Source organism: Alnus glutinosa, chromosome 12, assembly GCF_958979055.1.
Source record: "Alnus glutinosa chromosome 12, dhAlnGlut1.1, whole genome shotgun sequence".
Lineage (NCBI taxonomy): Eukaryota > Viridiplantae > Streptophyta > Magnoliopsida > Fagales > Betulaceae > Alnus > Alnus glutinosa.
In genome coordinates, this window is record NC_084897.1 from 11,840,158 (window position 1) to 11,867,998 (window position 27,841).

Here is a 27,841-nt window from a genome sequence, read left to right on the forward strand (position 1 = left end):
TAAAAATTGAGTTGTCAAACTATCTAACCGATCAAGTGGGTCTCATAAGTACTTTACTACAATTACCTATTCAAATTATCTTAAATTCAAGCAGAAAATTTGAGAGAATCCTGATCTCACCAAATGTAGCCTGGGTGGTGCGCGTCGAAAGTAAATCCCCGACTACTGCCAATTGCAAACAAATGTGATACGTTTGATACGGATATTCAACCATAAACCACAGAGCATACCCACTTGTGAGACGGTTTTTAAGACGAACGCAATTTATTAGGACGGGATTTCTAAGACCAATGTAACTTACTAGAACGAAAAAAAGCAAAAAAAGAAAAAAGAAAAAGAAAATAAGAGAAAATACACTTCCTAAAGCCACCCTCTGTGCGTGTGTGTGGGACGACGAAAACAACGATGTCTCTGTTGCACTCGCTTTTGACACTCTCTCTTTTGTTCTCTTCATCTCTAGCCTTCCGATCCGATGAACTCCTCCTCGACGACGAGGAGTTCGGTCTGGAAGGAGGAGTGCAAGTGCACCCTAAGTCCCCTGATCTCGCGCACACCCGATCATCCCCACCTCCACCAACGACAACGACCACCCGGAAGAGGTATTCGGACTCGGATCCGGACTCCAAGATCCAGTTTTTACTCGAGCACGCCTTTGGAGATTCCGAGTTCTCGCCTGCTGGGACCTTCACTGCTCGCCTCAAGACTTGGAACCATGGCGGCCAGGTTGGTTTCTTGGGTCTTGGTCTTTGTTCCTTTTGGCTCTGTTGAAATTTAGGTGTGAGTATTTTTTGTGGAAGGAAATGGAAGAGATAGGTATTGAAGTTTGAGAGTTTGCGCTGGATTTGTTAATGGGTTAATTTTTTTTTTTTTTTTTTTTTCATGTATACTTTGCACTTCGGAATTTTATATTTTTATGTTCATTAATAGGAGTTTGGAGTTCATTTGGTTATGGTTATGGGGTTAATTTTTTTTTGACATGTGTGGGATAAATGAACGGGAAGAGTTGCACTACGCTTTTGTTAATTATAAACTATAAGTTTTAGTTTGAGTTTGAATTTTTTGTTTTCTTTAAGTTTGTTCTGTTAAATGCTTTTCTGAAGCACGATATTGTAAACTTATGATGGTTTATGTCGAGGAGTCAGTAATTCTGCGTAGTGGAGAATGTTTCCGGAATATTTGAATAAAAGATGAAAGACCTGAGAGTTTACACAGAATGCTTTGCTCAGTGTCCTGTTGGTAGAAGAAATTTGAAATTGGTTATCACTAGGAGCATGCGTGGCTTATTTCTTGTCTGTGGAAAAAAAAACATGTGCTTGGCTCATATGGTTAATTTACTTCGAGGAAGAAGAAAATGATAAGGGAATTTGAACTCATGTGAAAGAGTAATGCCGACCAATATTGGTGTGATGTTATTAAGTCACATTTCCACAAAGGATATTCCTTTGGAGTTTTGACCAGTATGGGAAAATTGTATGTATACTCTGTGGTTATCCGACTTACATGGCTTGCTGTTGCATCCTTCCCTCTCTGTTGAATTGATTGGTTGGAAACCTTTTTGATGGAGGTGCAGTTCTGTAGCTTGTTCTGTTTCGAAAACTAAGCATAATGGGAGTTTGCCAAGGAATCATGTTGTGATGGAGGAGTATAACCCTAGCTGTTGTGGTAGCCATGTGAACAACATGTGTCATTTAATTTAAGTGTCCAAGTGGCTAGTAAGTTGTCATTAATATAGTCAAAGTCATTAATAATCTTGTTGGTAGTTTTCTTGCTCATTAAGTTGCATTAGTTAGAAGTTGTCTACCCTTTATTGTAAGTTTGAACTGGTTATGCATTGTACTACCTATTAATATCAATGAGAAATGACGGAAACTCAATACAGTGATTTTGATTTAAAAAATTATTGGCAGGTGTTCTTACTTTTAGAGTTGAGTGATTCCTCCTAACAATCAAGCGTGTGGCTTGGTCACGTTGAGTGGCATCTGCGATTAGTAGCATTGAGTGACCACTGGAGCATTGTTTTCTTAAAATTGTTAGCTTACTTTGTTTCATAGAAACTGAAAAGATTTACCTCAGCTAAGAGAAACTAGTTTTGTGCTCAACTGGGTTAGGTTAGTGGATGTTCTTACTTTCATCAATCCTTTACAAGTCAAGTAGATGAAGAATTTGTGGATTTATTTTCTAAAGTTAAAAATTTATTTTCTAGTGACTTTTCTCTGCAATTAAATATATAATTAGGTGTGATCATTTTCTCTGTTCTTACACTCTCAGGCCCTAAATTTGTTGTTATTACTTGGAAATAGTGCATAGACTGCTGGACTGACTTGTAGTTTTACTTGTAACAGACTCTAACAAAGCTGCGTTTTTCGAGGGATGCTTTTACTGAGTTTGAGAAGGAGCAGTTTCAAGTAATCTTTTTTTCCTAAACTTATTTGGTTCTTTGCAAATTAGCATTCTACAATCTGCTGAGATGCTGATACTATTCTTGCAGAATGTACTGAAAGGAGATGATTTCTATAAAATAAGGCTGCCATCCAATGTTTTGAGCCCCCCTGGGAGGGAGTTCATTATTTCCTCGGTGAAAGCAGTAAGTAGTTCTTTATATAAGGATCATGCCAAAGGTTCGAAGGACTTTATTGCATGACCCAGATATTAGGTGTTTCTATGCCTTTTGTCCAGTTTCTGAATTTTGCTATTAAGAATATTTATAATTTTTGTGGCACTCAAACATTTTGGTGAATCAGGCATAAGGCTAATTTCGAAAGAAAATAATGTTAATCAAGAAAATCAATTTAACCTATTCCTGTAGGCATGGCTACTAGGCTTGAAAAACTTTAGAGAGATTTTTTGTAGGGTGGAATTGGTGATGAGTTTCTGTATTCCAGTGGAAGCAGGTGGTTTGGGGGTAAGAAATTTGACTCAGTTTAACCGAGCTCTTTTGGGAAAATGGTTACGACGTTATGCTACAGAGAGGGAGGCTTTGTGGAGATCGGTGGTGGAAATTATATATGATAGTTTGATGGGAGGTTGGTGTTATATACCCCAAGATTTGTGGATGGAGAGAGATTTTTTTTTTTTTTTTGATAAATAATGTCAATTCATTAATAAAGCGTAGAGGGGAACAACCCTAATACACAGGAAGTATACAAGAGTACCCTTAAAAGGAACGAACATAAAATAAATTTAAAAAATTTGCAAAAGTAAAAACACTCAAATTCTGATGAGTCGCTATCCAAATATATAACGTGTTAAGCAAACACTTCCGTAGCTCCAACATCGATGTCTCTACATCTTCAAACTGCCACGCAGTCCACTCCTGCCAAAGACACCACATTAAAGATAACAAAACTAACTGCCAACCTTCCTTAGTTGGACCATACCCAAATGACGCGCCCCAGCTAGTCAACAATTCCAGCACCCTTTGTGGCATAACCCACTCTACCCTAAATAAAGTAAGAATGTAACTCCATAGATCGCGAGCAACTTTGCAATGAAGTAACAGATGTTCAATAGACTTCCTACTCTTTTTACACATACAACACCGCACAATCACTACGACATTCCTCTTTCACAGATTATCATGCGTCAAAATTTTACCTAAAGCTGTTGTCCATATAAAGAAAGCCACTATCGCCGGAGCCTTAACACGCCAGATACTCTTCCAAGGAAATGAAGGGCTATCTTTCCTATTTAACACTTCATAATAGGACAACACTTCATAATAGGACTTCACTTCAAATAGACCCCTTTTGGAGAGGCTCCAAACTAACCTATCATCCTCTCCATGTCGAACTGAAATAGAATAAAGCCGAGCGAAGAAAGAAAGTACCATCTCCATCTCCCAATCTTCGATTGGATGTGTAAAAATGACATTCCACTTAGTAACTCCATTTTGAACAACCAAATTATCTGTCACCCTCGCATCTTTATTCCTCACAATACTAAACAAAACTGGAAAACATTGTTTCAAAGATTTATCCACAAACCACAAATCATGCCAGAAACTTACATGTGACCCAACCCTAACCTCAGAATGAACAAAGTTACGAAACTTATCCTACTCCCTCCTAATATTTTTTCACACGCAACCCCAAGGGATTGACTCAAGTGGTAAGGGCATTGGTCTTTGTGGTAGTCTTATGAGGTCTAAGGTTCAAATCTCTTTGGGTGCAAACAATTCCTTGGGGTCAGCTCGCCGGCGAAGCCGGAGTATTACCCGATTTGTGTGGAGGGGGCGCTTTATATGGATTCGAGGTTTACCTGATAGGGGTGGGTATACGAAGTGGCCCTGCCTTAGAGGGGTTCCTCGTCATAAAAAAAAAAAAAATTGTTTCTACATGCCCACTCCAAATGTACCCAACACCTCTTTAGAACACCACCCACCCATTAGACTCTCAAATTTGACGTCAATCACCATTCTCCGTAAGCCTCTCTCTCCCTACCATACCTCCACATCCCTTTTCACAGGAGAGCTCTATTAAACTGGATGAAATTGTGAACTCCCAACCCACCTGATTGTAATGGAGTACAGATCCTGTTCCAATTCACTAAATGAAATTTTGCTGCATCTCCAATGCCACCCCATAAAAAATCCCCTAAAAGCTTATCAAGTCGATTTGCTACGCCCATTGGAATAAGGAACAACGACAAGTAATACGTAGGAAGGTTGGAAAGAGTGCTTTTAAGAAGAGCCGGTTGACCACCTTTCGACAAATACATCCGCTTCCATCCAGCCAACTACCATTCCATTTTCTCAATAACACCATTCCAAATAGAAATGGCCTTATAAGAAGCACCCAACGGCAAGCCCAAGTATGTCATAGGCAAAGATGCGACTCGACATCCAAGGAGTTGAGCCAACCCTTCGACATCCTCCACCTCATCGATATGAACAATTTCTGATTTTCCTAAGTTAATCCTCAATCTTGAAGCTGCCTCAAAGCATAAGAAGATACAACGTAAATGTCGAATTGTTCTGCTTGCGCACTACAAAAAATGAGCGTGTCATCGGCAAATAGTAAATGATTCACAATTAAAGCATCAAAATCCTTAGATCCCACTGAAAACCTTGTCAAGTAACCCTGATCCATTGCCGCAATCAACATCTAGCTCAATGCCTCCATAACCACCACAAACAATAAAGGTGAAAGTGGATCCCCTTGTCGCAACCCATGAGTGCTATTAAAAAAATTAGGTATGGTTCCATTCACAAGAATAGAAAATTTCACCGTAGAAATACAAAATTCTATCCAAGCCCTCAATTTCTCCCCAAAACCACAACTCTGCAGCAAATAGAGTAAGAAGTCCCAATTAATATATATTTTTTTTTTGATAAGTAATTTAAAATTCAATAAAAAGCGCAGAGGGGCGCAACCCTAATACACGGGAAGTATACAAGAGAGCCCCTAAACGGGAGGAACAACTTATAAATTAAGAAAGTCTACAAAAGTAGAAACACCTAGGTGGCAAAGATGGGGTGCTATCCATAGATATAGCGTGTTAAGAAGACGCTTCCTTAATTCTACCATTACAGTCTCGACATCTTCAAAAAGCCTCGCATTCCGCTCCCTCCAAATGCTCCACAAAACACAGTGAGGAACTAAACGCCAAACATTTTTTGCTAGGCCATGCCCTTGAGAAGCACCCCAAGTAGTCAACAAACCCAGCACCGATTGTGGCATGACCCATTCAATTCCAAATAAAGAAAACATAAAACTCCAAAGCTCACGGGCGGTGTCGCAATGAAGTAACAGATGATCAATAGACTCCCCATTCTTTTTACACATACAACACCACTCAATAACCACAATATTCCTCTTTCGCAGATTGTCATGAGTCAGAATTTTACCTAAAGCTGCAGACCAATTAATATGATCATATGCCTTTTCCAGATCCAACTTACACAGCAGCCCAGGTTCCCCTGATCGAATTTGACCATCCAAGTATTCATTAGCAATAAGGACTGAATCTAAAATTTGTCGACCGCCAATAAAAGTATTCTGTGTGTTGGAGATAATCTTGCCCAATACTGACTTAAACTTGTTCGCGAGAACTTTGGAAATAATCTTATACATCCCCCATCAAACTAATAGGGAGAAAATCGTTCACGTCCACAACACAAGTTTTCTTTGGAATCAGAGAAACAAAAGTAGTATTAAGACTCTTCTGAAACTGACTTCTATTATGGAATTTTGCAAATACAGCCATAAGATCATTTTTCAATATTTCTCAACATTTTTGAAAGAAAGTCATTGTGAAGCCGTCTGGACTCGGTGCCTTATCTCCATTCATATCCCTGACCACATCCCACACCACCTTCTCCTCAAACTCTCTTTTAACCAAATACTCTCATCCGCATCAATAGATAGGAAAGATAGGCCATCCACCCTTGGCGCATGGGGAGTTTTCTCATATTTGTTAGATATGAGGTGGGAGATGGGTCCAATGCTAGGTTTTTGCATGATCTATGGTGTGGGTTACAACCCTTGAAGATTTATTTTACGTACTTGTTTAGTTTTGCATGTTGTAAGTCCACGTAGGTGGCAGATCATATGTAGTTCCAAAATGGAAATCTTTAATGGAATATATTTTGTAGGGTTTTGTATACATACTTTTCTCAAAATCACTTCATTACCAATGTCCCCTTGAAACTATCGACTGCGTTTATGTTCCCTTTAAACTACCAAAAATGTCCCCCCCCCCCCCCCCCCCCCAAAAAAAAAAGCCAGTAAAAAGACATAATCCTAAATTTGTTTCAATAAGACAAAAATATCCCTATAAATTCGAAAAAAAAACGAAATTAAAAAAAGAAAAAGAAAAAAGAATTGGTGGTTCGAAAACCACCCCTAGGGGTGGCAGAACCACCCCCAGGTGTCTGGCCACCCCAAAAAATGTATTGGGGGGGGGGGGGGGTGGATCGACCACTCCTAAACCACCTGGGGGTGGCCGAGTTTCCCCCAGTCGTTTTTTCGAAGTGGCTTGGCCACTCCGAAATCGGCCACCCCCCAAAAACCACTCGAGGGTGTTCGGCCACCCATTTTTTTTTAAAAAAAATTTTAGAATTTTTTATTGAGGGTATTTTTGTCATTAGGGGAAAAATTAACAATTTTTGGTAGTTTAGGAGGGACATTGACACAATTGATAATTTTTGGGAGACTTTTTTTTTTGATGAATAATTTAGACTTAGTGTGAAAAAAAGGGTTAAACCCACGTACATGAAGAGTATACAATATGGACTCAACTCTATAAGCTGCTATAATGTAAAAAGCTAATCAAATCAACTAAATTTGTAGAGACAAAATTAGGAACATTAACAAGAACCCAACCCAAGAGAGATCTCAAAAAGGAAGATTTTAGAAAGAACACGTTTCTCTCACTATCCTCGAAAATACGAAGATTCATTTCTCTCTAAATGCTCCACATTAAGAGAGGAGGAATAACTTTCCAGATAGCCTCTATGAGATGTCCCCTCTTTTGTACTTTCCAGCAATGAAGAAGTTCTTGGATGCTGTTAGGCATAACCCACGAGACTCCAAAAAGATTAAGGATCAATTGCCAGAGAGCCGAAGTATACTCGCTGTGGATGAGAAGGTGATTAGTCGTTTCCTCATTCTTTTGACACAAACAACACCAATTAGCTAAAGAGAAGCTCCTCTTTCTTAGAGTATCCACCGTGAGAATTCTATCAAGTGCTGCTGTCCATAAGAAGAAAGCAACGTGAGGAGGCGCCTTGACCTTCCAAACACTTCTCCAAGGGAAAGAACTGTGCTCATCTGACTGTAACAGAGTATAATAACTCTTCACTGTAAATTTTTGGCTGCTAGAGGGAGTTCACAACAAATTGTCCACTTCCCTCGGATGCGTCTTCGAGGAATATAAGAGACTAAAACGAGTCAAAAGATTCCATTGATTGGAAGTTATAATCTGGGTGGCTTCCTAGTTGGGGTCACTATTATGGGCAGAATATTTTGTGTTGAGTTGAAATCCTTTGAGTTCGTATTCGACTCAGGGGGCAAATCTTTCAGGCTTCGGATTATTGAGCGTGGTAAGGGATACATCCGGTCAATTTTTTTGGGAAGAGAGGGAGCTTTATGGCTCCTAACGATGATGGAGGAGGTGGTTCGTCTGGACACTAGTGTGGGTTTCGTTCGGAAAGTAAGAGATTCTAGTGGTGTAGTGCTATGCCACAAGAGTTGTAACTCCCACGGTGCTTACCTGGTCATCGAGGAGTTTAGTGGAGGTGGACAGAGGGGAGTCATACTCCTGCCTGAAGGTAGAGTGTTATGGGGTTGGTGCGGTTTCGGTAAGGTGCTGAGGCTTTTGTTGAAACCTTATATCCTTGTGACTTAAGTGCCTCCGGAGGTGGCCATTTCTTTGCCAGCTCAGTGTGCGGTTCTAGTGGACCGTTCTTACAGCAAGGCTGTCGTTTCTTCAAATCTTCATGGCGACTCCGTTAGGGGTGATGACAAAATTGGCTCTTCTTTCAACTCGACTATGTCTTTCAAGGCGAAGGGGAAGAAACACAGGCCTTTCCAAGGTTTGGTGGACAATTCTTTCAAGGTGGATGTGGTGGAGGTTAAGTCAAAGGGAAAAGCTTCGGTAGTTTCTGTTGTGCATGAAGAAGTTCCTGGTTCTTCTCATGCATTGTCGAGCTCATCTTCATCAGCCATGGAGGAGGTTTATTTTTCTAGGTCTATTATTGGTGAGATGAAGGGTAAAGTTTCGGCTCAGCCTATTTTGCATGAAGGAGCTCCTAGTTCTCTTCCTGCTTCATCGAGCTCACATTCTTTAGCCATGGCGGAGGTACAATTCTCCAGGTCACCTATTGGTACGATTTCAAAACTGTAGAGAGAGGACATGTCTATCCTTTCTCATGCTCGTGTCAGGCCGAAATGGAAAGGGGTGAATCGACGTATTGGTAGCAAGGAACACATAAGGACAAATCGGGATCAGGCTGGAGGAGAGAGTATCAAAGTAGATACTGTCCTTTTTCCTGCATGGAAGATAAGAGTGTCCAAAGAAGGAAAACGTCATTTTTTGACACCTGTACAAGGTAGGCTTATTATTAGGATGGACAAGAAAGGGGTAAGACATGTGTTTATGGGAGATCCACTTATGGCATCCGTAGGGAATGGTCCTGTTGGTAAGGGCTTGAAGGTAGGCCAACATGCTATGTTGGGCCGAAACATGTCTCTAGTGTGGAAACTGAAGCTATATGTGCCCAAAACCTTGGAGAAGAATGGACTTGGTAGAAAGGGTTTGAGGGTTAGCCCATGCAAGCAAGTAGGTGAGATGGATCTTTCCTGTGAAGGTCCAGGTACAATAGCCGCAGTGAATCCGGCCTCTATTTACCCGAAGACCAAGATATCGTTGGGTCTAAACCCGTTTTTGATAACACGCATTTGCCCACAGCTGGTATACTCGGGTTGTGTAATGAGCTCATAGGTGGGTTACGGAGCGTTGTCTGGGCGGACAACATATGTCTTACCCCTTTCTCGTTCATCCTAATAATAAGCCTACCTCGTACATGTGTCAAAAAATGACGTTTTCCTTCTTTGGACACTCTTATCTTCCACGCAGGAAAAATGACAGCACCTACCTTGATACTCCCTTCTCCAGCTTGATCCCGATTTGTCCTTATGTGTTCCTTGCCACCAGTACGTCGATTCACCCCTTTCCATTTCGGCCTGACACGATCATGAGAAAGGACAAATGTGTCCTCTCTATACGGTTTTAAAATCGTTCTAATAGGTGACTTGGAGAATTGTACCTCTGCCATGGCTGAAGAATGTGAGTTCGATGAAGCAGGAAGAGAACTAGGTAGTAGTTTGAGTGGGGTAGATGTACTTTTCCCTATTCTTTCACAAACCAATGCATGATTGGGAGGTGGATTTGATCTTTTCTTTCTTTTGAGTTGTATTCTATCAGCTTGAGGTAAGGAGGTGATGATCTTTTTGGGTTTCTGCGGGTGTTTTCTTTGTTTGTTTTGCTTATTATGTATTGGTGGTCTTTGTGTATACTTCTTGTATGCTTAGGGGCGCCTTACACTTTTTTAATGATATTTTTTTTTGCTTATCTATAAAAAAGAGAGAGAATATGTTGGATCCCTTCCAAAAGGAGAAAGTTTGAAGTGAGGTCTTATTATCCTCAGTTATTATCCATTCCCACTAGTTCTTTCTTGGAAGAGTATTTAGAGAGTTAAGATTCTTTCGAGAGTGATGTTCTTTGTGTGGAGGACGTCATTAGAAAAAAATCTTGACTTTGAATAACCTAAGGAAGAGGAACGTCATAGTGGTGGATTGGTGTTGTATATGTAAAGAGTGGAGAGTCCATTGATCACCTTCTTCTTCATTGTGAAGTGGCAAGAGAATTATGGAGTTCGCTTTTCCATCTGTTTGGTGTTGACTGGGTTATGTCTAGAAGGGTGAGAGAGTTGGTGAGTTAGAGAGGTTAGGTGGAAAGTGTTAAATCACCACTTGTCCTAAAAGCTTAAGTTTATAGGAAGAGATAAATTTAATCATGTAATCAATACTTTAATACTCCCCCTCATGTGTGGGATTTAGCTCCCTTTTAGTAGGTGAGGCCTAATACGTGGAATATTTATTCCACGTATATATAGATATACACTATTTTTTGAAATTCTCTCCGTTCTCTCTCCTACTGCCATCCCGCTCATTTATTCTGCCGTGCTAGTGGCGGCGCGTGCAGGCGCGTCACGCTAGCTCTTGCTGTTCGTTGGCTGCGACAGAAGGGTTCGTATCGCCTCACTGGAGGTGGCTCTCAGATATAATGGACTTTCGATCTCTTATAGGGATCTGAGGCGCGTCGCTTTAGGGTTGTGAGGGATGGAAAGACGATTTCTGGTGGAGGCAAAAGCGTTTGTCTTCTCGGTTATTGAAGGGGAGTCAGTTCTAAGGGTGGAGGAGAAGCGGAAATTTTATTCCGGTGCGGTACTTCTGTACTACCAGTGTATCGAATGGCTGGGTTCGACTATGGAGGCGCTGAGGGGGGAAATTGGTAAGTCTGATTCTGTGAAATCGTTTCGGGAGGGGGAGAAGGTGACGATAGTCCGTACCGGAGGTAACATTAATGGAAGGTTTATGGAGGTAGCGGTCTATGGGGTGGACGTTCAGAGAGGGTTCCTTCGCATTCCTGAGGGGCGAGGTGGATGGGGTTGGCTCAAGTTCATCGCTGAGCTGCGCAAGGTGTTAGAAGTGGTGGGTATTGCGGTAGGGTGCGGGCTCGGTGGTTCCCCGCCGGAAGAGAAGTCAAGGGGGAAGGAGGTGGGGGGATGGGTTGGAAAGGTTGTGGGATCTTCATCGTTTGCGGAGGTGGTGCGCTCGGGAGATACCGCCTCTGTCGAGGGTTGCAGATCTCAGGTGTGGAAGTCGGGCTGGTGCGATTTGGAGAAGAAGCCGCTTCAAGTGGGTTGCAACGCCATGGAGAAGGTAGCGACTGAACCCACGGGTAAGGACCGCCATGCTGTTGAGCGTCTCAGTTGCTGTTCGGCGTGCGTGTCTGGAGTGTTAAGGCAGATGGTGAAGGTCCTTGGGCGCCTGTCCAAGGTTTTGCGGTGGGCTGGTGGGTCTTCTCTTAGATTGGGCTTGATATCCTCAGTTCGGCCCAAAAGTAGGTTGGGTTTTGCTGCGGGCCGGAAGCTTAAGAGATGGTCTGCTTTCATAGGGTCCAGGAGTCGGGCTGGGGCTAAGGTGCCTAAGCCAGTTGTGAGGGCTGCGAATCCGGGTCGTCGAGATCTGGCTCTGCTTTCCTCCCCACCGGAGGCGTCGAAGTCGGAGGTTAGTTCCGTTGAGAGGCTTTTGTCAGCTGGGGTGAGGTCGGACGTAGAGGTTCTTCAGCTTGGGGAGATTGGTGATTCGTCTGTCGGTGCTGGGCGTGACCACGTAGGCGTTGCTCTTAGTGCGCCAGAAACTTCGTCTCTCCGTCGGCAGGTAGGGAAGTTTGCGGATGTTTCTGCCTTGGGTAGGAGGTTGGGCTCTTCGGCTACCGGTGGGGGGTCCAAGGTAGGCGCGTCTTTGAGGGAGGGTGATACCACGGGGGAAACTCCGGATGCACTTGGGGGTCTGGAGGCGGGTACTAAAGGTTTTGAATTCCCATCTTCGGGTGCGGTTGCTCTGGGTGAGAGGATTCGATTGTCTCTTCCTGTGATGACGGACAGTGGGTCTCTCATTTACCCGTCCGAAACAAAATCGATCATGAGGTATCAGCGGAAATCGAAGGCTAAAACGAGTAAGATGGATAAATCTCTGATTGATGAGGCTGTGATTGCCTTGGGCTCGCCGAAGTCGCAGTGTTCGGGTACATCCCAGGTTTTGGACGGGGCTGTGGAGCAGATTCTGCCGAAGTCGATTGGGGGTGTGGGTCTTCGGCGCGGGTTCCTTCTCCCGAAAGATCCTCCCCCCTTGAACGTTGATACAGCGAAGTCAGATGTCAAGGGTGAGAATCCCACTCCGAATGGTTGTATCCAATCTCAGAAGTGGCCGGTAGGGTTTAGTAATTCTGGGGAGATTGTTGTGTGGGATCAGGGAGAAATAGGTGACTCTCCCCACCCCCTGGGGTTTATTCCTCCTGATCTGCTATTGGAGTGGGAGTCCGATGGTGCGGTGTATGAAGATGCAGCCCTGGCTATGTTGGATGACATTGAGGAGGATTTTCATCGGGATACTATGGGGAAGCGGCAGAAGAACAAAGGAAGGAGGGAACTGCAGAATTTGAAGAGCTCCATCAACTACGACGGTGTGAGTGTGCGTCCTTGGAGTAGGAGAGGAAAGGCTCAGGTTCGGTAGGTTGAGGGTCGGGGTTGGGGTTATTGGGTGTTGGGTTCTGAGGGTTTGGATGGGGTTGGGGTGTTTTATCTTCCTTGTATGAATGGGATTTTGTGGGTTGGTTTCGGTGGGTTTCCTTCTCTCTTTTTTAGGGCTGTTTTTTTATTTTCAAGCATTGCGTTGTCTTGTATACTGCCGGTGTACTAAGGGGCGCCTGACGCTTTTAATAAAGTCAGATTATTACTTATCAAAAAAAAAATGAAGGAGACAGGATTCGAACTCATGATCTTTGCGAATTTGAAATTTGAAATTTCAAAGTTGTGCACGTGGAGTAAGCGGGTCATAGGGTTCAATAAGGTTTTGGGCCGGGTTGCTAAGAAACTTCTGGGCCGGCTTTCAAGGTTCGGATTGAGACGAAAGGGCTTGCGTTTGGGTCGTCTCATGCCAAAACCCAGTTCCTCCCGGTTGTCGAGTTTCACGCCGGAGATGACGCTGGTGGCCTCTTTTGGGCTGTGCGAAGACATTCTGCTAGAATTGATGATGGAGTTTCCCTATGGGGATCCTTTGTGCGAAGACAGACCTAGGGGTGGGTCGTCTCTGGTTAAGTCGGCTCCTCCGTTCGTCTTCCCATCTCTGGCGACCTTGGCTGCTCCTCCGGCATTGACTGGGCTTTTGTGTGGTGCAGAGCTCTCCACTTCAACTATTCCTTCTCCCTCAGGGGCCTCTGAGTTGGGGAAGAAGATTCGTTCTTCCCCCTTCCCCTTGCTGCAAAGTCGCCCTTTTCAGCAGTATTACAGGAGGGCTAGGGAGCTCAGGGTAGGGCATTCTGTGATTTGGAATGATGGGTTTTTATCAGACTCTTTGGAAGCCTCGAAGCTATGTGCTGGGTCTGCTCTTTTTAAGGATACAGGTGGAGAGTTTCATGCAAAAAAGAAAACAGAGACTCCAGCAAAACAGGGTCTATTTAGGAAGGGATTTCTCAATCTTCTCCCGATTGTTTCTGTCCCTCCCGTTTTGCCGCGGGAGGTCAAGGACGTCGGGGTAGCAGGTCCTTCCTCTCCTCCGAGTGGCTGCATCATTCCTCGTTCTGTTGAGGGAAATGGTTTCTCCCAATCTCGGAATTGGCCTGTCGGTTTTGATCATAACGGGGAGATCGTAGTTTGGGAGGAGGAAGATGATTATTGGGAGGGATTGCCCTTGGATTGGGCATTGGAAGGGGCTTTTGGGGAGGAGGCCTTGGCAATTAGGGATGCCATGGAAGAAGATTTTCAGCGGTAGAAGATGATTGCGCGCCAAAAGTCTAAAGGAAAAAGGTAGTTACTTAATTTGCATAATTCTATCAATTATGGTGTTGCGAAAGATCCTTCTAGGAGTAGGAAAGGCAAGGCACACATGATGTAGGTTTGTGTGCTTTGGTGGGTGGTGGGTTGTTTAGTTTCTTACTTGGGTTCTACTGTAGTTTGTTTTGGGGGTTTGGGTTTTGTTGTTTCTGTTGGGTTTTTGTGGGTTAGCTTTGGTGGTTCCTGTGTATACTTCCTGTGTACGTAGAGACGCCTTACGCTTTCATTAATAAAGTCTTCTTACTTATAAAAAAAAAATAAAAATAAAAAAGACCACTTGTCCTAAAAGCTTAAGCTGATAAGAAGAGATAAATTTAATTATTTAATCAATACTTTAACATAAAGTTGTAACATTTTGGAAGTTTGGAGGTTGGCTTCTTTGTGTTTAATATGATGTATTTGGACAAAGTGGAATTTAAGGAGCTTTGAAGATCGAGAGACATTGGTGGTAGATTTGAAAAAAATTATGTTTCAAATCCCTTTACATTTGGATAGCGGCGTAGAATAGTCTGTCTTTTTTCGAGTTTTATGATTTTTTAGACTTTTGTTATTCTTTTTCTTCCTAATAGGGATTTCTCTTGTATAATTCATGTTTACTAGGGTTGTGCACCTCTGCTCTTTAGAGAGTTAAGATTCTTTCGAGAGTGGTGTTCTTTGTGTGGAGAACGTCATTAGAAAAAAAAATCTTGACTTTGAATAACCTAAGGAAGAGGAATGTCATAGTGGTGGATTGGTGTTGTATATGTAAAGAGTGGGGAGTCCATTGATCACTTTCTTCTTCATTGTGAAGTGGCAAGATAATTATGGAGTTTACTTTTCCATCTGTTTGGTGTTGACTGGGTTATGCCTAGAAGGGTGAGAGAGTTGGTGAGTAGAGAGGTTAGGTGGAAAGTGTTAAATCACCACTTGCCCTAAAAGCTTAAACTGATAGGAAGAGATAAACTTAACACTTTCCACCATTTTAATAGGTGAAGTCCAACACGTGGAATATTTAATTGAAATGAGAGGTAAATAAAAGAAACAGGGTTCGAACTCAGTACCTCTGTTCTGATATCATGTTAAATTACCACTTGTCCTAAAAGCTTAAGTTGATAGGAATAGATAAATTTAATCATTTAATCAATACTTTAATAGAAAGCCGTAACATTTTGGAAGTTTGGAGGTTGACTTCTCTGTGTTTAATATGATGTATTTGGACAAAGTGGAATTTAAGGAGCTTTGAAGATCGAGAGACTTTGGTGGTAGAGTTGAAAAAAATTATGTTTCAAATCCCTTTACATGTGGATAGCGGCGTAGAATAGTTTGTCTTTTTTTTTTTTTTTTTTTTTTTTTTTTTTTTTTTCTAGTTTTATGATTTTTTGGACGTTTCTTTTTCTTTTTCTTCCTAATTCATGTTTACTAGGGTTGCGCTCCTCTGCTATTTTCTAATGAGATTGAATTACTTATAAAAAAATGTGCTTGTTTATTGAAATTTTTGTTTTATGGGAAATGATTCAACAAGACCCATTCAGCCCCCCTCTTAATTACAATAAACTTTTATCAAAATTTTATTATTTTTTCTAAAAAGAACAATTTGTGGCAAGAGAAGTTCAATTTTTTTTTAGTATAATATTTCCCATTTACATCCATGGGGACAAAGATTCATATGCTTCTGAAAGTTTAAGATTAATTTTTATTATGCTAATCAAAAAGGTTATACCAATGTCCCATGCTTAAACTTCTTTGTGCCTCCAAAGTTTGATTATAATTGGCTTAGCCTGAGACAGCACTAACTCCACAATTTGGTTTAAATGCAGAGATGTCTTCCACGAGAAGGTTTGGATGAACATTTTGTTATACACATGGTAATCTCAACTTTGGGAGTCATTATAAATTCGTGCTTGCTGCCTATCAAAAGAAAAACTAGATCCTTGCTTGCTGTTTGTACTTTATTAATTCTCTCATGTTTTAAAGTGTAATTTCATTTTCTTGAGGTTATATGCTTAGCAATCTTCTGTTCTTTTTTGGGTAATTAAGTGATAAGTTTGTTCTAGGCTGTCATAGACATGCCTTTGGAATTTGGTAGGTTATGTCAACTACTTTGGTAGTAGAAAATGGGACTTAACAAACTGGAGGAAATTTCCCATGTGGTTGGCTTAAAAGTTATAATATTGATATTATGATTAATGATTATATACTATTTAGTGAATCTACTTGTTTAGGTCCCACTACCGTGAGTCTTTGGATGGTAGGAACATATTTTTAAATTAATGACTACTATGGCTGTAATAAGATGTATTTCCCCTCTTTGTTTCTCTTTCCATGGAAACAAAAAAATGAGACTCCATAGGTATCATACAAACCTATTGAAGGTTACAGTTAGGGCTCTACATTGAAAGTAGACCATATTGAGATTCCTCTCGTCTTTATTTCTTGAACTTCTTGTTGCACACATCATTCTCTTCACAATTATTGAGGGGATACTGACCTCATCTTCGGCTGCACAACTTCTTATTTCTTATACAAAGTTTGCGTTCTTAGTTTATCCTTTTCCATTCTTCCATCTTCATCCTTTTACCCTAGTTATTAGCCGGTAACATTTTCTATTAAGTGGATACATATAGTTTTAAAGCTCTACTAGTTATAGAGTGCGGATCATGATGTTTTAAACCTCTACTAGTTATATCAAATCATTAGTTGTCCCAAAAGTTTAAACTAATTGAAAATTATGAATTTGATTATTTAATTAACATTCTAACCATATCTAATCATTGGCCATATGATAACGCAATTATTCTTATATTATGCCGGGCATGTTTACAAGCTTTTGTTTTAAACCTCTTACTTGTTTTAAACTTTTTTTTTTTTTTTTTTTTTTTTTCCTTTTTTAATGTCTTTATTTTATGTATATAAATTGAATTCCTACAATGCTGCCACATATTTATCTAAAATTCTTAAGGTCCAAACACTCTTAAAAAGGCAGGATGTCAATATTTCCCAAGGCAAACATGAATAACTGGCAGTTAATGTAACGCCCCCGAATGATTTAACTATAAATAACTGGGAGTGTTACTATTATACCTTTAACATGAATATAGCAATGGATTTGTGGGTACATTTTTTTTTTTTAAGGCTGTCGATGTTGAATTCTACAATGGAGGTTGGAGGGAAGAGGTCGTTTGCAGAGGTGGTGAAATCTTTGGCAGTGTCCCTACTAGTGAAGGGTGTTTCTGGGAACTCAAAATTGTCTGCGACGACAGGAGAGAAAATGATTGGGCGGCTTGTGTCTAGTGTTGCGTATGGGAATGGAGGAAATCCCAGGTCTTTTGTTGGTGACGACAGCTCGAGGGAGGACAGTGCACGTTTGGGTGAAAGCTTCTATCTTCGCACCCTTAGAGATATGTTGTTATGTATCAATATAGAGGTGGTGCGTTGCTTAGAGTAGTTGGATTTGGGCCAGAGCCCATGTGTTGGAGGAAGAAGATTAGGCCTAGTGGGTGTGAGCCAACGCCTAGTGCATCAGAAGGCCCGTCTATGCCCCATGATGTTGTGAGTATCTTATGACTGCTTTTGGTGGGCCACACAGATTGAGACTCTAAGGGGAAGGATCTGATGGGCCCTGGGGTTACACGGGCTAAGTTTCCCATTAAGCCCAAAACGAAATTGTTTGTTAAATGGAGAATGAAAGAGGGGTTTGTGCCATCAGGCTCGGGGTGCATTATATTGGACTCGAACATGGCGAAGGATACGAGTTTGGGTTAGCCTCGTGGTCTTATCACTTTTAGCACAATAGATGGCTTGACCGCTGCTCCTCAACGTCGGTTGGGGGAGGTTAAGTGGAGTACTCTAGCTAGAGTTTCTGTTTTTGGGTCAATAGCAGTTAGTTCTACTCCCGGTGGTCCTGTTGCATCGTGCACAACAGTTGGCTCATCTATTGCTCCTTAACCTTGGCCAGGAGAGTACTCTCGCCAGAGTTTCTGTTTCTGGGTCTGTACCAGTTAGTTTTACTCCACAACTGATGATCCTCGGCAAGGGGAGCACAGTGAGAACTGCAGACCTAGCCAGAGGTGATGCAGGGTCTTCATCGTGCTTTCATCAACATGTCTTAGATTCTGCCGGCGAATCTGGGTCAAAGGTTTCGTACACGGACGTATTCTCACAACCTTTCTTCCCACCTGGGGAGTTCGTATTTCATCTTCTTCTTCACTGCGACGCGGCTTCTGCTTTGTAGAGTACTTTCTTCAGTTGCTTTGGGGTGTTTTGGGTTATGCCCAGACGGGTTAGCTTGTTGGTGGTCCTTTGGAAGGCCAAAGAGTGCTGCGGTGTGGAAAATGTCGCTCATTTGCCTCTTTTGGTGTTTATGGAGGAAAAGAAACAATATGAGCTTTGAGGATTTGGAGAGTACCTTGGAGGAGATTTTATCCTTGTTCTACCTTTGGACTATGGCTAATGTGCACCCTTTGTCGTTTAGTTTTGATGTCTTTCTTGCTCGCTTTTCTCTTTCTATTTATGTGTTTCCTTTGTATACTCCCAGCGTACTAAGTAACGCCTTACACTTTTAATGAGATTGGATTCTTATTTATAAAAAAAAAAACCTTTCTTCCCACCTCCCTCAATAGTTGTTGGTGAGGAAACAATGATCGCTGGTATTAGTTTCGGCCCCAGTGGTGTTGAGGTATTTGATAGACAGCTTGGGTGGTGGTGCTTTCCTCTCAAGGCCTGTTGGGGGTTGTCTACCAGGACTTGTTGATGTTGCATTAGACCCTGAGTCTGCTGAGTGGTCTCTTGCTGTTAAAAAGGGGAGAATTAATTCTTCACCGGTCATTCTTCCTTTTGTTCCTTGTTCATCTCCAGGTGTCGTTTGGGAGACCAATGTTAATGGGGATAAGAGGAAAGGAATTGCTTTGTCTTCTTTGGTTGGGATGGATTTGGGTTGTGATGGAGGGAATTGGCAGCTTGTGTACGACCTGACACTTTGTTGGGACGCGGATATTTTCAATGGGGAGGAAGCCTTTGCATTCCCCTAAGTTCATATTCCCCTGCTATGTTGGGAAATTCTGGTTACTCAAGTTTATAGTACTCAGATTGGGTTTTGCAGAGAGTGAAGGAGATCCATCAGGTTGTGGGGGTCTCGTGTGTGGGTTTTGTGTAGTCATGAGGTTTCGGCTTCCAATTCTAAACTGGGTAACAAAGGAAGTAGGGAGTTAAGAAGGTTGGAGTACTCTATCGATTATGATTCCAAAGGTGAGATTTCAAGACGTAGAAAAGGAAAGGAAATGGGGTTCTTAGTTCTTAATGAAGCCTAAATTGTTATCTTGGAACGTGAGAGGGTTGAATGGGGGGCTAAATGTCTTGAGGGTGAGAAACTTACTTAGAGAGTGGATGTTTGACATGGTTTGTTTTGAAGAAACTAAGCTTGAAGTCATGTCTTGTAGTGTTAACGAGGAGGATAAATGTATGAGGGTGAAGAACTTACCCAGTGAGTGGAAGGTTGACACTGTCTTTATTCAAGAAACTAAGCTTGAAGTCATGTCCTGTAGTGTTGTGCGTAGTTTGTGGGGGTTGCCATCATGTGGATTGGCATTGTTTTGACTCCAGAGGGGCTTTAGGTGGCATTGTGATTATGTAGGATAGGAGGGTGGTGGAAAAGATCGACAAGTGTGTGAGGGAGTTCACCCTGGCTGTTACTATTAGAAACGTTGAAGCTCATTTCACCTGGTCTTTTGCGGGTGTCTATAGCCCTAATTCTAATTGGGATAGAAGGCTTCTTTGGGATGAGCTGGCTGGTATGCTCAGTTGGTGGAACTTGCCTTGGTGCATTGGGGGTGATTTTGACGTTACCTAGTTCCCTAGTGAGAGATGAGGAGAGGCTGGTTTATGCCCAACTATGGTGGAGTTTGCTGACTTCATTTTTTATCGGGGCTTGATGGACCTCTCTCTTGTTGGTGGAACTTTTACTTGGTTGAATAATGGGGACTCACCATCTTGGTCTAGAATTGATAGATTTCTCGTTTCTCCAGGGTGGTAAGCCCAATTTTTTGGTGTGTCCCAGAAGAGGCTTCCTAGATTTTGCTCAGATCATTTCCCGATCCTCCTTGACTATGGCTACTTTCAAAAGGGTAGTAGGTACTTCAAATTTGAAAACATGTGGCTAAAGTCTGAGGGTTTTATGGATAGGGTGAAACAGTGGTGGGACTCTTATTACTTCCAAGGCTCTTCGAGCTTCATTTTAGCCTGCAAACTCAAGGCTTTGAAAGCTGATTTATGGAAATGGAATGATGTGAGGTGTTTGGCAATGTAGAGAGGAAGAAAAAGATCCTTTTGGAAGAGTTACATGTTTTTGATATCATTGAAGAAGAGAGGACATTAGGTGTTAAGGAGAGAATAAAAAAGGCAGAAGTATTAGGCTAGTTAGAGAGTTCCACTCTCACGGAGGAAGTGAGTTGGTGGTAGAAATCTAGGGTTTTGCAATTAAGGAAGGTTGATAAGTGTATGGAGTTTTTCACACAAAATGGCTAACTCCAACATAAAGAAGAACTCTATTGAATCCTTGTTGGTTGATGGCATAATTTCTACCAACCGGTTGGAGATCAGTGAACACATTGTCTAGTTTTATAAAAAGTTGTATACCGAGTAGTTTAGTTGGAGGCCATTGTTGGATGGCCTTTTTATTGACTCTATTGGTGAGGTTGAGGCTAATTGGTTGGAGATAGATTTTGAGGAAGGGGAGGTGTTGGAGGTAGTGAAAGCTATGAATGGTGATAAGGCGTTGGGCCTTGATGGTTACTTTATGGTGTTCTTCCAAGTTTGCTGGGTTGTTTTAAAAGAAGACATTGTGAAGGTCTTTCGTGACTTCCAATGTAGAAGTAAGTTTGAAAGGAGCCTAAATGCTACGTTTATCTCTCTCATTTCGAAGATTTCAGGGGTTGGTGTTCCCAATAATTTTCGCTCGATTAGTCTAGTGAGTGGCATTTTACAAAATTATTTCTAAGATTCTAGCAAACAGGCTAAAGATGGTGTTGTAGAGGATTATTTCTAAGTTGCAGAATTCTTTCATCTGAGGTAGGCAGATCTTAGATCTATTCTTATTGCCAATGAATGCCTTGATAGTAGAATAAGATTGGAGAGTTGGGTGTTCTCTGGAAAATAGACCTAGGATTTTCTGATGTACATGTCGAGGAGTTGCGGTTTTGGGGGAAAACGGTACTCATTGGTAACTCATTGTATTTCCTCGATGCGTTTTTCTGTTTTGGTGAAAGGACACTCCCACTAGCTTTTTTAGTAGTTCTCGTGGCTTGAGAGAAGGGGACCCTTTGTTCCGTCTGTTGTTTGTCATTGTGATGGAGACTTTGGGTAGGATGATTTTTGCTGCAGTGAGTTGGGGTTTGTTGTTTGGCTTCTATGTTGGGATATGAAATGTTGGGATTGATATCTCTCACCTTTTGTTTACTGATGATACTTTGATTTTTAGTAGGGCTGATCCATTTCATCTATGTCACCTGCAGTGCTTGTTCTTATGTTTTGAAGTTGTCTTGGGCTTGAAGGTCAATTTGGCTAAGTCAAAATAGGTTATTGTGGGTAATGTTGATGATGTGGATGTGTTGGCTAGTGTTCTGGTCTGTGGGGTTTTCTGTGTCTTTGAAGTCTCTTGGTCTTCCGTTGGGGGTGATGTGGTCTTTTGTTTACAAAAATATATCAATAATAAAATTACCACTCGCAATAGTACGAATCCTTATAGGATAGGGCTATGTTGAGGGTGTCGAACCTCAAGGACTGCGTAGGTATTATTATCAAGCTTATCGAGATTAAATATAACTTAATTAAAAAGATGTTTGATTTGGTTTTTGTTTTATAAAAAGAAATACATAAAAGTAAAAGACATAAAAGTAAAGATAGTAGGGATGAGATAAAGAATATGGGATTGATTTTACCACTCACCGCATAACAATGGTCAATCATAAATTAACAAGGGAAATTCATACTATGCATGATATAGGGCTCGTCTCACTCGAGTAGTCAAGAAATTACCTCTAAAGAATAAGTATAATCCATCTTCGGTTGGCACGGACCGTCCACCTAACCACTAAGATGCGGTACGACTCGTCTTTCTTAGGCATGGACTAGCTACGTCTTTAATAGGATATACACACAATCAATGGAATAATATAACCCATCTTCGGTTGGCACGGACTGTCTACCTAAATTACACTAAACTAGGGTGTAGTACAATCCGTCTTTCCTATGCATGGTCTATCTAATCCTCTTGATCATATATCAATTAAAACCGTTGTATAACAATCATTCACATAATCACAGAAAATATGAAGGATTGAGTTCAATCAATATAAAAGACTTTCTAAGACAAGATAAAAAATTCATAATGATTGAATATAAACATTAAAATCAATTCTCACAGTTATACAACCATCATGCATAGAGAAAATCCCGAATTAAAATACAATTAAACCATTGTTACTTGGAAAGGGCTACATCAACACCCTATTAGGAATTTAACCGCTCATCGTGGTGCTGGGATGGCCTCCTGCCATGGTATTCTCCTCTTCAACTTGTCAGGCCTCCGAGAAGAATTTTCTGTCTAAATCTAAGCACAAGCCCCAAGCACCCTTCTCTTGAAGCTTAGGGGTCTATTTATAGGGAGCACACAAGTCTTAGAAGCCCTTGGAATTCCAGAAAAATCGTCTCTTGAGTCTTCTTGTCCAAGTAGGAGATTGAAACTTCAATCCATGTAGGAAAAGGATTTCAAATTCGTCCAGAATTGCGGTCTTTTATTGTGAGGCAATTTTAGCATAGTAAACGTTCGAATTAGAGAAAAGCTATTTCTGACATATTTGTTGAATATTTTATTAGCTTTCCAATGCCACCAATTTTATTGCAATCCAATATCTGAGGCAAAAGTTATGATTCAAACATTGAGATATATGCAGAATCCAAATTTGAATCCAATCCGATTTTTGACTCTTAGTAGAGAAATTTCGATTTAATCCTTCACTTCACTTGATTTGATTAAACTTAACCACATCATATAGGTATTCTATTATGATTGGTTAAGCTTAAACATATCTTCTAGGTCTTCTCAAAGTGTGCTTTAAGCCCAAAATCAATAGAATTAATTGCATCTTTATTTAAAACCTGAAAACATTAAAACAACACAAAATCAAACAAACAACAATACTAAGGAATTAACATATATAAGTTAAGGGGCTTGAATGTGCAACATTCGACGCTTATCAGGGGGCCTCCTATAAGGCTAACCTTTTTTGGACATTGTTATTGAAAAGATAGTGTTGGTTGGCTAGTTGGAAAATGATGTATTTGTCTAAGGGTGGTAGGGTTACCCTTATTAAGAGTACTCTTTCCAATTTACCTACGTATTTCTTGTACCTCTTTCTTCTCCCCACGGGTGTTGCAAACCGTATTGAGAAGCTTCTATGTGATTTCTTATGAGGTGGACTAGGCGATGAGTTTAAATATCACCTGATAAGTTGATACTCCTTGTGTACTAAGATTGCATCCCTCTGTGCTTTTTAATAAAATGCTATTAGTTATCAAAAAAAGAAAAATATATCACCTGATAAGCTGGTTCAAAGTTTGTTCTCGGATCTTTGAGGGAGGGTTTTGGGTTCTCTTAGGAAAATTGTTATGGAACTATGGGCATTAGAGAGGCCTTGTGGAGAGTTGTCGTGAACTCTAAATTTGGTAGTTCTTGGGGAGGGTGGTGTTCTAATGTGCCTTTGAGATCATATGGGGTTGGGGTTATGGAAGAATATTAGAACGAGTTGGGGTGAAGTTTTCAAGTCATACCAGATTTGAGGTAGGATAAGGCTTCAATGTTAGATTCTAGCATGATCTGTGGTGTGAATATGACCCTAAAGGATGCCTTTTTCAGTTTTATTTGGAATTGCTTGTGCGAAGAATGTTGTTGTTGTTCGATGTAAGTTCCTTCAATAGCGTCTTGGGTTGTAATGTTGTTTTCTTTTCTCTTAGAAGAGTATTTGGCGGACTAAGGTTCATTTGAGGGTGGCATTAGGAAAGATCCTTACTATGGACAATCTTCGGAAAAAACATATCATTGTGGTTGATAGGTGTTGTGTGTGTAAAATGAATGGGGAGTTTGTGGACCATCTTCTACTCCATTGTGAGGTTGTCAGTGCCTTGTGGAATGTTTTCTTCAGTCGATTTGGGCTGTCTTGAGATATGCCTAGATGGGTAGTCGACTTGTATGCTTGTTGGTGGACTGCCAGCAGCACTTGGAGTACTGTTGTGTGGAAGATAGTACTTTCATGTCTTTTGTAGTGTCTTGGAGAGAAAAGAATGACAAAAGTTTTGAGAATCGTGAGAGGACACGGGAGGAGATTAAATCTTTTTTCTTCAAAACTTTATATCTTTGGACAACTGCTTTTGTTTTTTCTTTGGTGATTAGTTATCATGATTTTCTTATTACGTTTTCTTCTTCTAGCTTGGTGTTTTTTCTTATATACTTCCTGTATATCTGGAAGCGCCTTATGTTTTTAATGATATTTTGATTATATATATATATATATATATATTCCTATCAAAAAAAAAAAAATTCTTGTTGGATTTGACACTAATTCATTTGATTTTTGCTCTGGTACTTGTAATTATTTTTCAATACTTTCCTGTTGTTTTATGCGATGCAGGAAGGCATCAACATCTTGGCCGTTAATTATGGCTCCCCTGGGGCATGTCCACATCCCCGGCAATTGAAACTTGTAAGTTAGAATTGATCTTTGTTTGTTGGTCCTGTTAAGTAAAGCTAGAGTAGGAAAATGATAAGCCCTTGCTTTTCTGAATAAATTTTTGTTGAGTTGCTTTCATCTCTTGTTTCCTGTGGCTTTTACGAAGGAATTTATTTGAGATTGTCTTAATTACCCACCCAGTATTTATCAGAATTGGGGAACCACATATAGTTGCTAGAAATTCCCTTATTTCTTTTTGGAAACTTTTGGAATTATTAGGCTCCGTTTCAACGTAAAATAGTTTCTGGCTTAAAACGTTTTTAGCTGAAAATATTTTTTGGAAAAACTATTGATTTTCCGGTGTTTGACTTGAAAACATTTGTTGTTATTTGGTTCTCATTGAAATGGTAAAATCATTTACATCCAAATTTCTAAACACAGTAGAAGCGAGTAGCTACTGGGAGGGGGTACGTGTCTATGTTGTGTTGCACTTGCAGAGGGTGGCTCTAGTGTGGGCTGCATTGGTTGGGGTGGTTCAGACGGGGGGATGACGTTGATAGGGGAGGGGTGGTGTTTGGGGTGTGGTTTTTGCCAAGAAGGGGGGGGGGGGATTTGAAAAGAGGATATGTGGAAGGAAAATGTTGTCATAAAAAAAATATTAACCATTTTACGGAAAGAGGGGTTGTTTTTCGGTTTACGAAGTTTTTCAAACGTAGTCGAACACTGAAAACATTTCATGTTGAAACAAACGGAGCCTTAATTCAATATAAAAGAAACATTTGACTAGTATTTAAGCAGCTAGAACACCTGCAGTTGGTTTCAGATTTTACTTCAATTGCTTAAAATCCCTAATAATGGCCGAGTTGAAATGAAAAACTAACCATGGAAGTTTTTCTGTAGTGTGACAAAAATCTGGGCTGCTCTTTATACAAAATAATCATGAACTTGTTCATTCCAGTTAAGATGCTAGCATCTTGGTCATCTTTGTGGTGGCAAACTTCTGACCTATTGTGAGATTGACAAGGCCCTTTTGTCAACATTTATATGTAAAAAAAATCTTGAGTTTTAATCATATAAAAGTATTCTTAGTAGACTTACCAAAATAGTTTTTTACTAAAAACCACAAAAAACCCTCCCCAATAGCCTCAACAAAATGGTGATTTTTGTTTGGCGAGTACCCTTAGAATAAGATACATATTCAGAAATATGACCGTTAGGAAAAGACAAACATTCAAAAATTTGTCAGATCTTACTTGTTTCTCTAATTAGGCATTTCTTTTTGTATACTCTTAGTGTACTAAGGGGTGCCTCACGCTTTTAATGAGATTGGCTTATTACTTATAAAAAAAGAAAAAATATAAATGTTAGAGAAAGAATAAAGACGTCTTTGAAAAAAAATATTTAAAAATGGAATAGTAAAAGTGGATAGTTAAAATTGTGAGGTTGCTAGGGCTGGGGGCTACTTTAAAAAAGTGGATAGCTAAAATAGAGAAAATATGATTTTTAGCTATTTTGGCTAGTAAAATCTGGTGAGGTTATTGAGAATACTCTAATATGGTTAAATCCAATAGTGGCAGGTGATATTTAGGTAATGAAATAATTATATTGAGTTTTGCTGGTTGAACTGTAGCATGTGTTGTTCTACACCATGGAAGATTGAGTTTTACCATAATTTTGCAAGGGAGCTTTAGGTTTGGTGAGGATTGAAAGATAATTATGCTGTGGAGTAGGTGATCATTTTTGTTTTATTTTATTTTATTTTATATTTTTAAAAAGGACCCTTTTTCATCCTTTTTGTCATCTCTATTTCAGCCTAAGAAGTGGTCTTTCAACTCGCACACCGTTTTGAAGAACAGCGAGCAGGCACAAAGGTAACTAGTGTTGCTTTTGTTCTTTCTTTCTACGTTGTAGAGGATTAGTTTCAGTCATGCATGGTATGGTTGCTTCAATCAACTTTCCCAAAAAAGAAAAAAGTTTTCTGGAGTCCAGATATGTGTATTTGATTAGGTGATATCCCATCAATTGGTGAATATATCAATTGCAGGCATTGCTTTTTCATTGAACTAACTCTCATTTTTGTCTTTGTAAAAATGGTTTATAAATTATGGGAATGGTTGTAATTTGTTTGTTCACAGAACTCCAGTAATTTCTGAAGAGATACTTGGTGGGGAGACTGTAGAGGGTGAACTTGTAATGCCACCAGAAAAATCCTTTTGGGCTAAATATGTGAGTACCAAAGACTGAATTGTTTTCTTTTAACCTTTTTCCCCTCAAAGATTCATTTACTAAAGTAATTTGAACCATTGGATCTGTTGTGTCTGTATCAGTGGATGTACATGATCCCTCTTGGACTTATTATCATGAATGCGGTAACCCAAGCAATGAATATGCCGGAGGAACAGGCTGGCGGCCAACCGCAGCAGCCAGCGGCTGCAGTCCAGCGCGGACCAACTGCTGCCGTGCGGAGAAGATGAAGGGTTTGCTTGCTTTGAATCTGTGTTTGGCATTGTAAAATTTATTTTTGATTGTTCCAGTTATTAGGAAATTGAATTCTAAAGCATTTCTACAATTGCAATTGAATTCTATATAACTTGGGAAACGTGTTAGTTAAATGGAGCATCCTGCCTCTCTTCGGTTTTTTTCTCTCTTCAATATGGGAGACCAATTCATCAGTAATGTGGTTACATTTTTCTAGGACCGACTTAAATCACTGCGCAGACTTGGTCGCCAAATTTATGCCTATTTTTATTTCGTATCAACCACCTTGTTCACAGAATCACAGCTCTGTTGAACAGAACAGGGGATCACATTGTTTACGCCTACTCTGTGAGAAGAGAACGGTTTTCACTATTTCATATTTCAAATCGATTAGTATAAAGTGTTTTAGGTGACTTTTTTTGTTAGTTTAAAAAAAAATAAAAAGTCACTTCAGCCTTCTTGTTTACAGCTTTAGTGAACCAGGTAATAACTGTTTGAGAAATGATACACATACGTCCCTTATAAATCTCCTATAAATTTATGGAAT

General features: G+C 40.5%; 1 protein-coding gene across 1 annotated transcript; it reads left to right on the top strand.

Moving 5' to 3' along the window:
* Positions 1-350: 350 nt before the first annotated feature.
* On the top strand, positions 351-27,455 carry LOC133883030 (uncharacterized). Its single transcript, XM_062322208.1, has 8 exons — positions 351-723; positions 2,343-2,405; positions 2,489-2,584; positions 15,916-15,963; positions 24,778-24,849; positions 26,629-26,687; positions 26,952-27,042; positions 27,144-27,455. The coding sequence occupies exons 1-8, from the start codon at positions 406-408 to the stop codon at positions 27,288-27,290; spliced, it is 894 nt and encodes a 297-aa protein (XP_062178192.1). The 5' UTR covers positions 351-405; the 3' UTR covers positions 27,291-27,455.
* Positions 27,456-27,841: the final 386 nt, after the last annotated feature.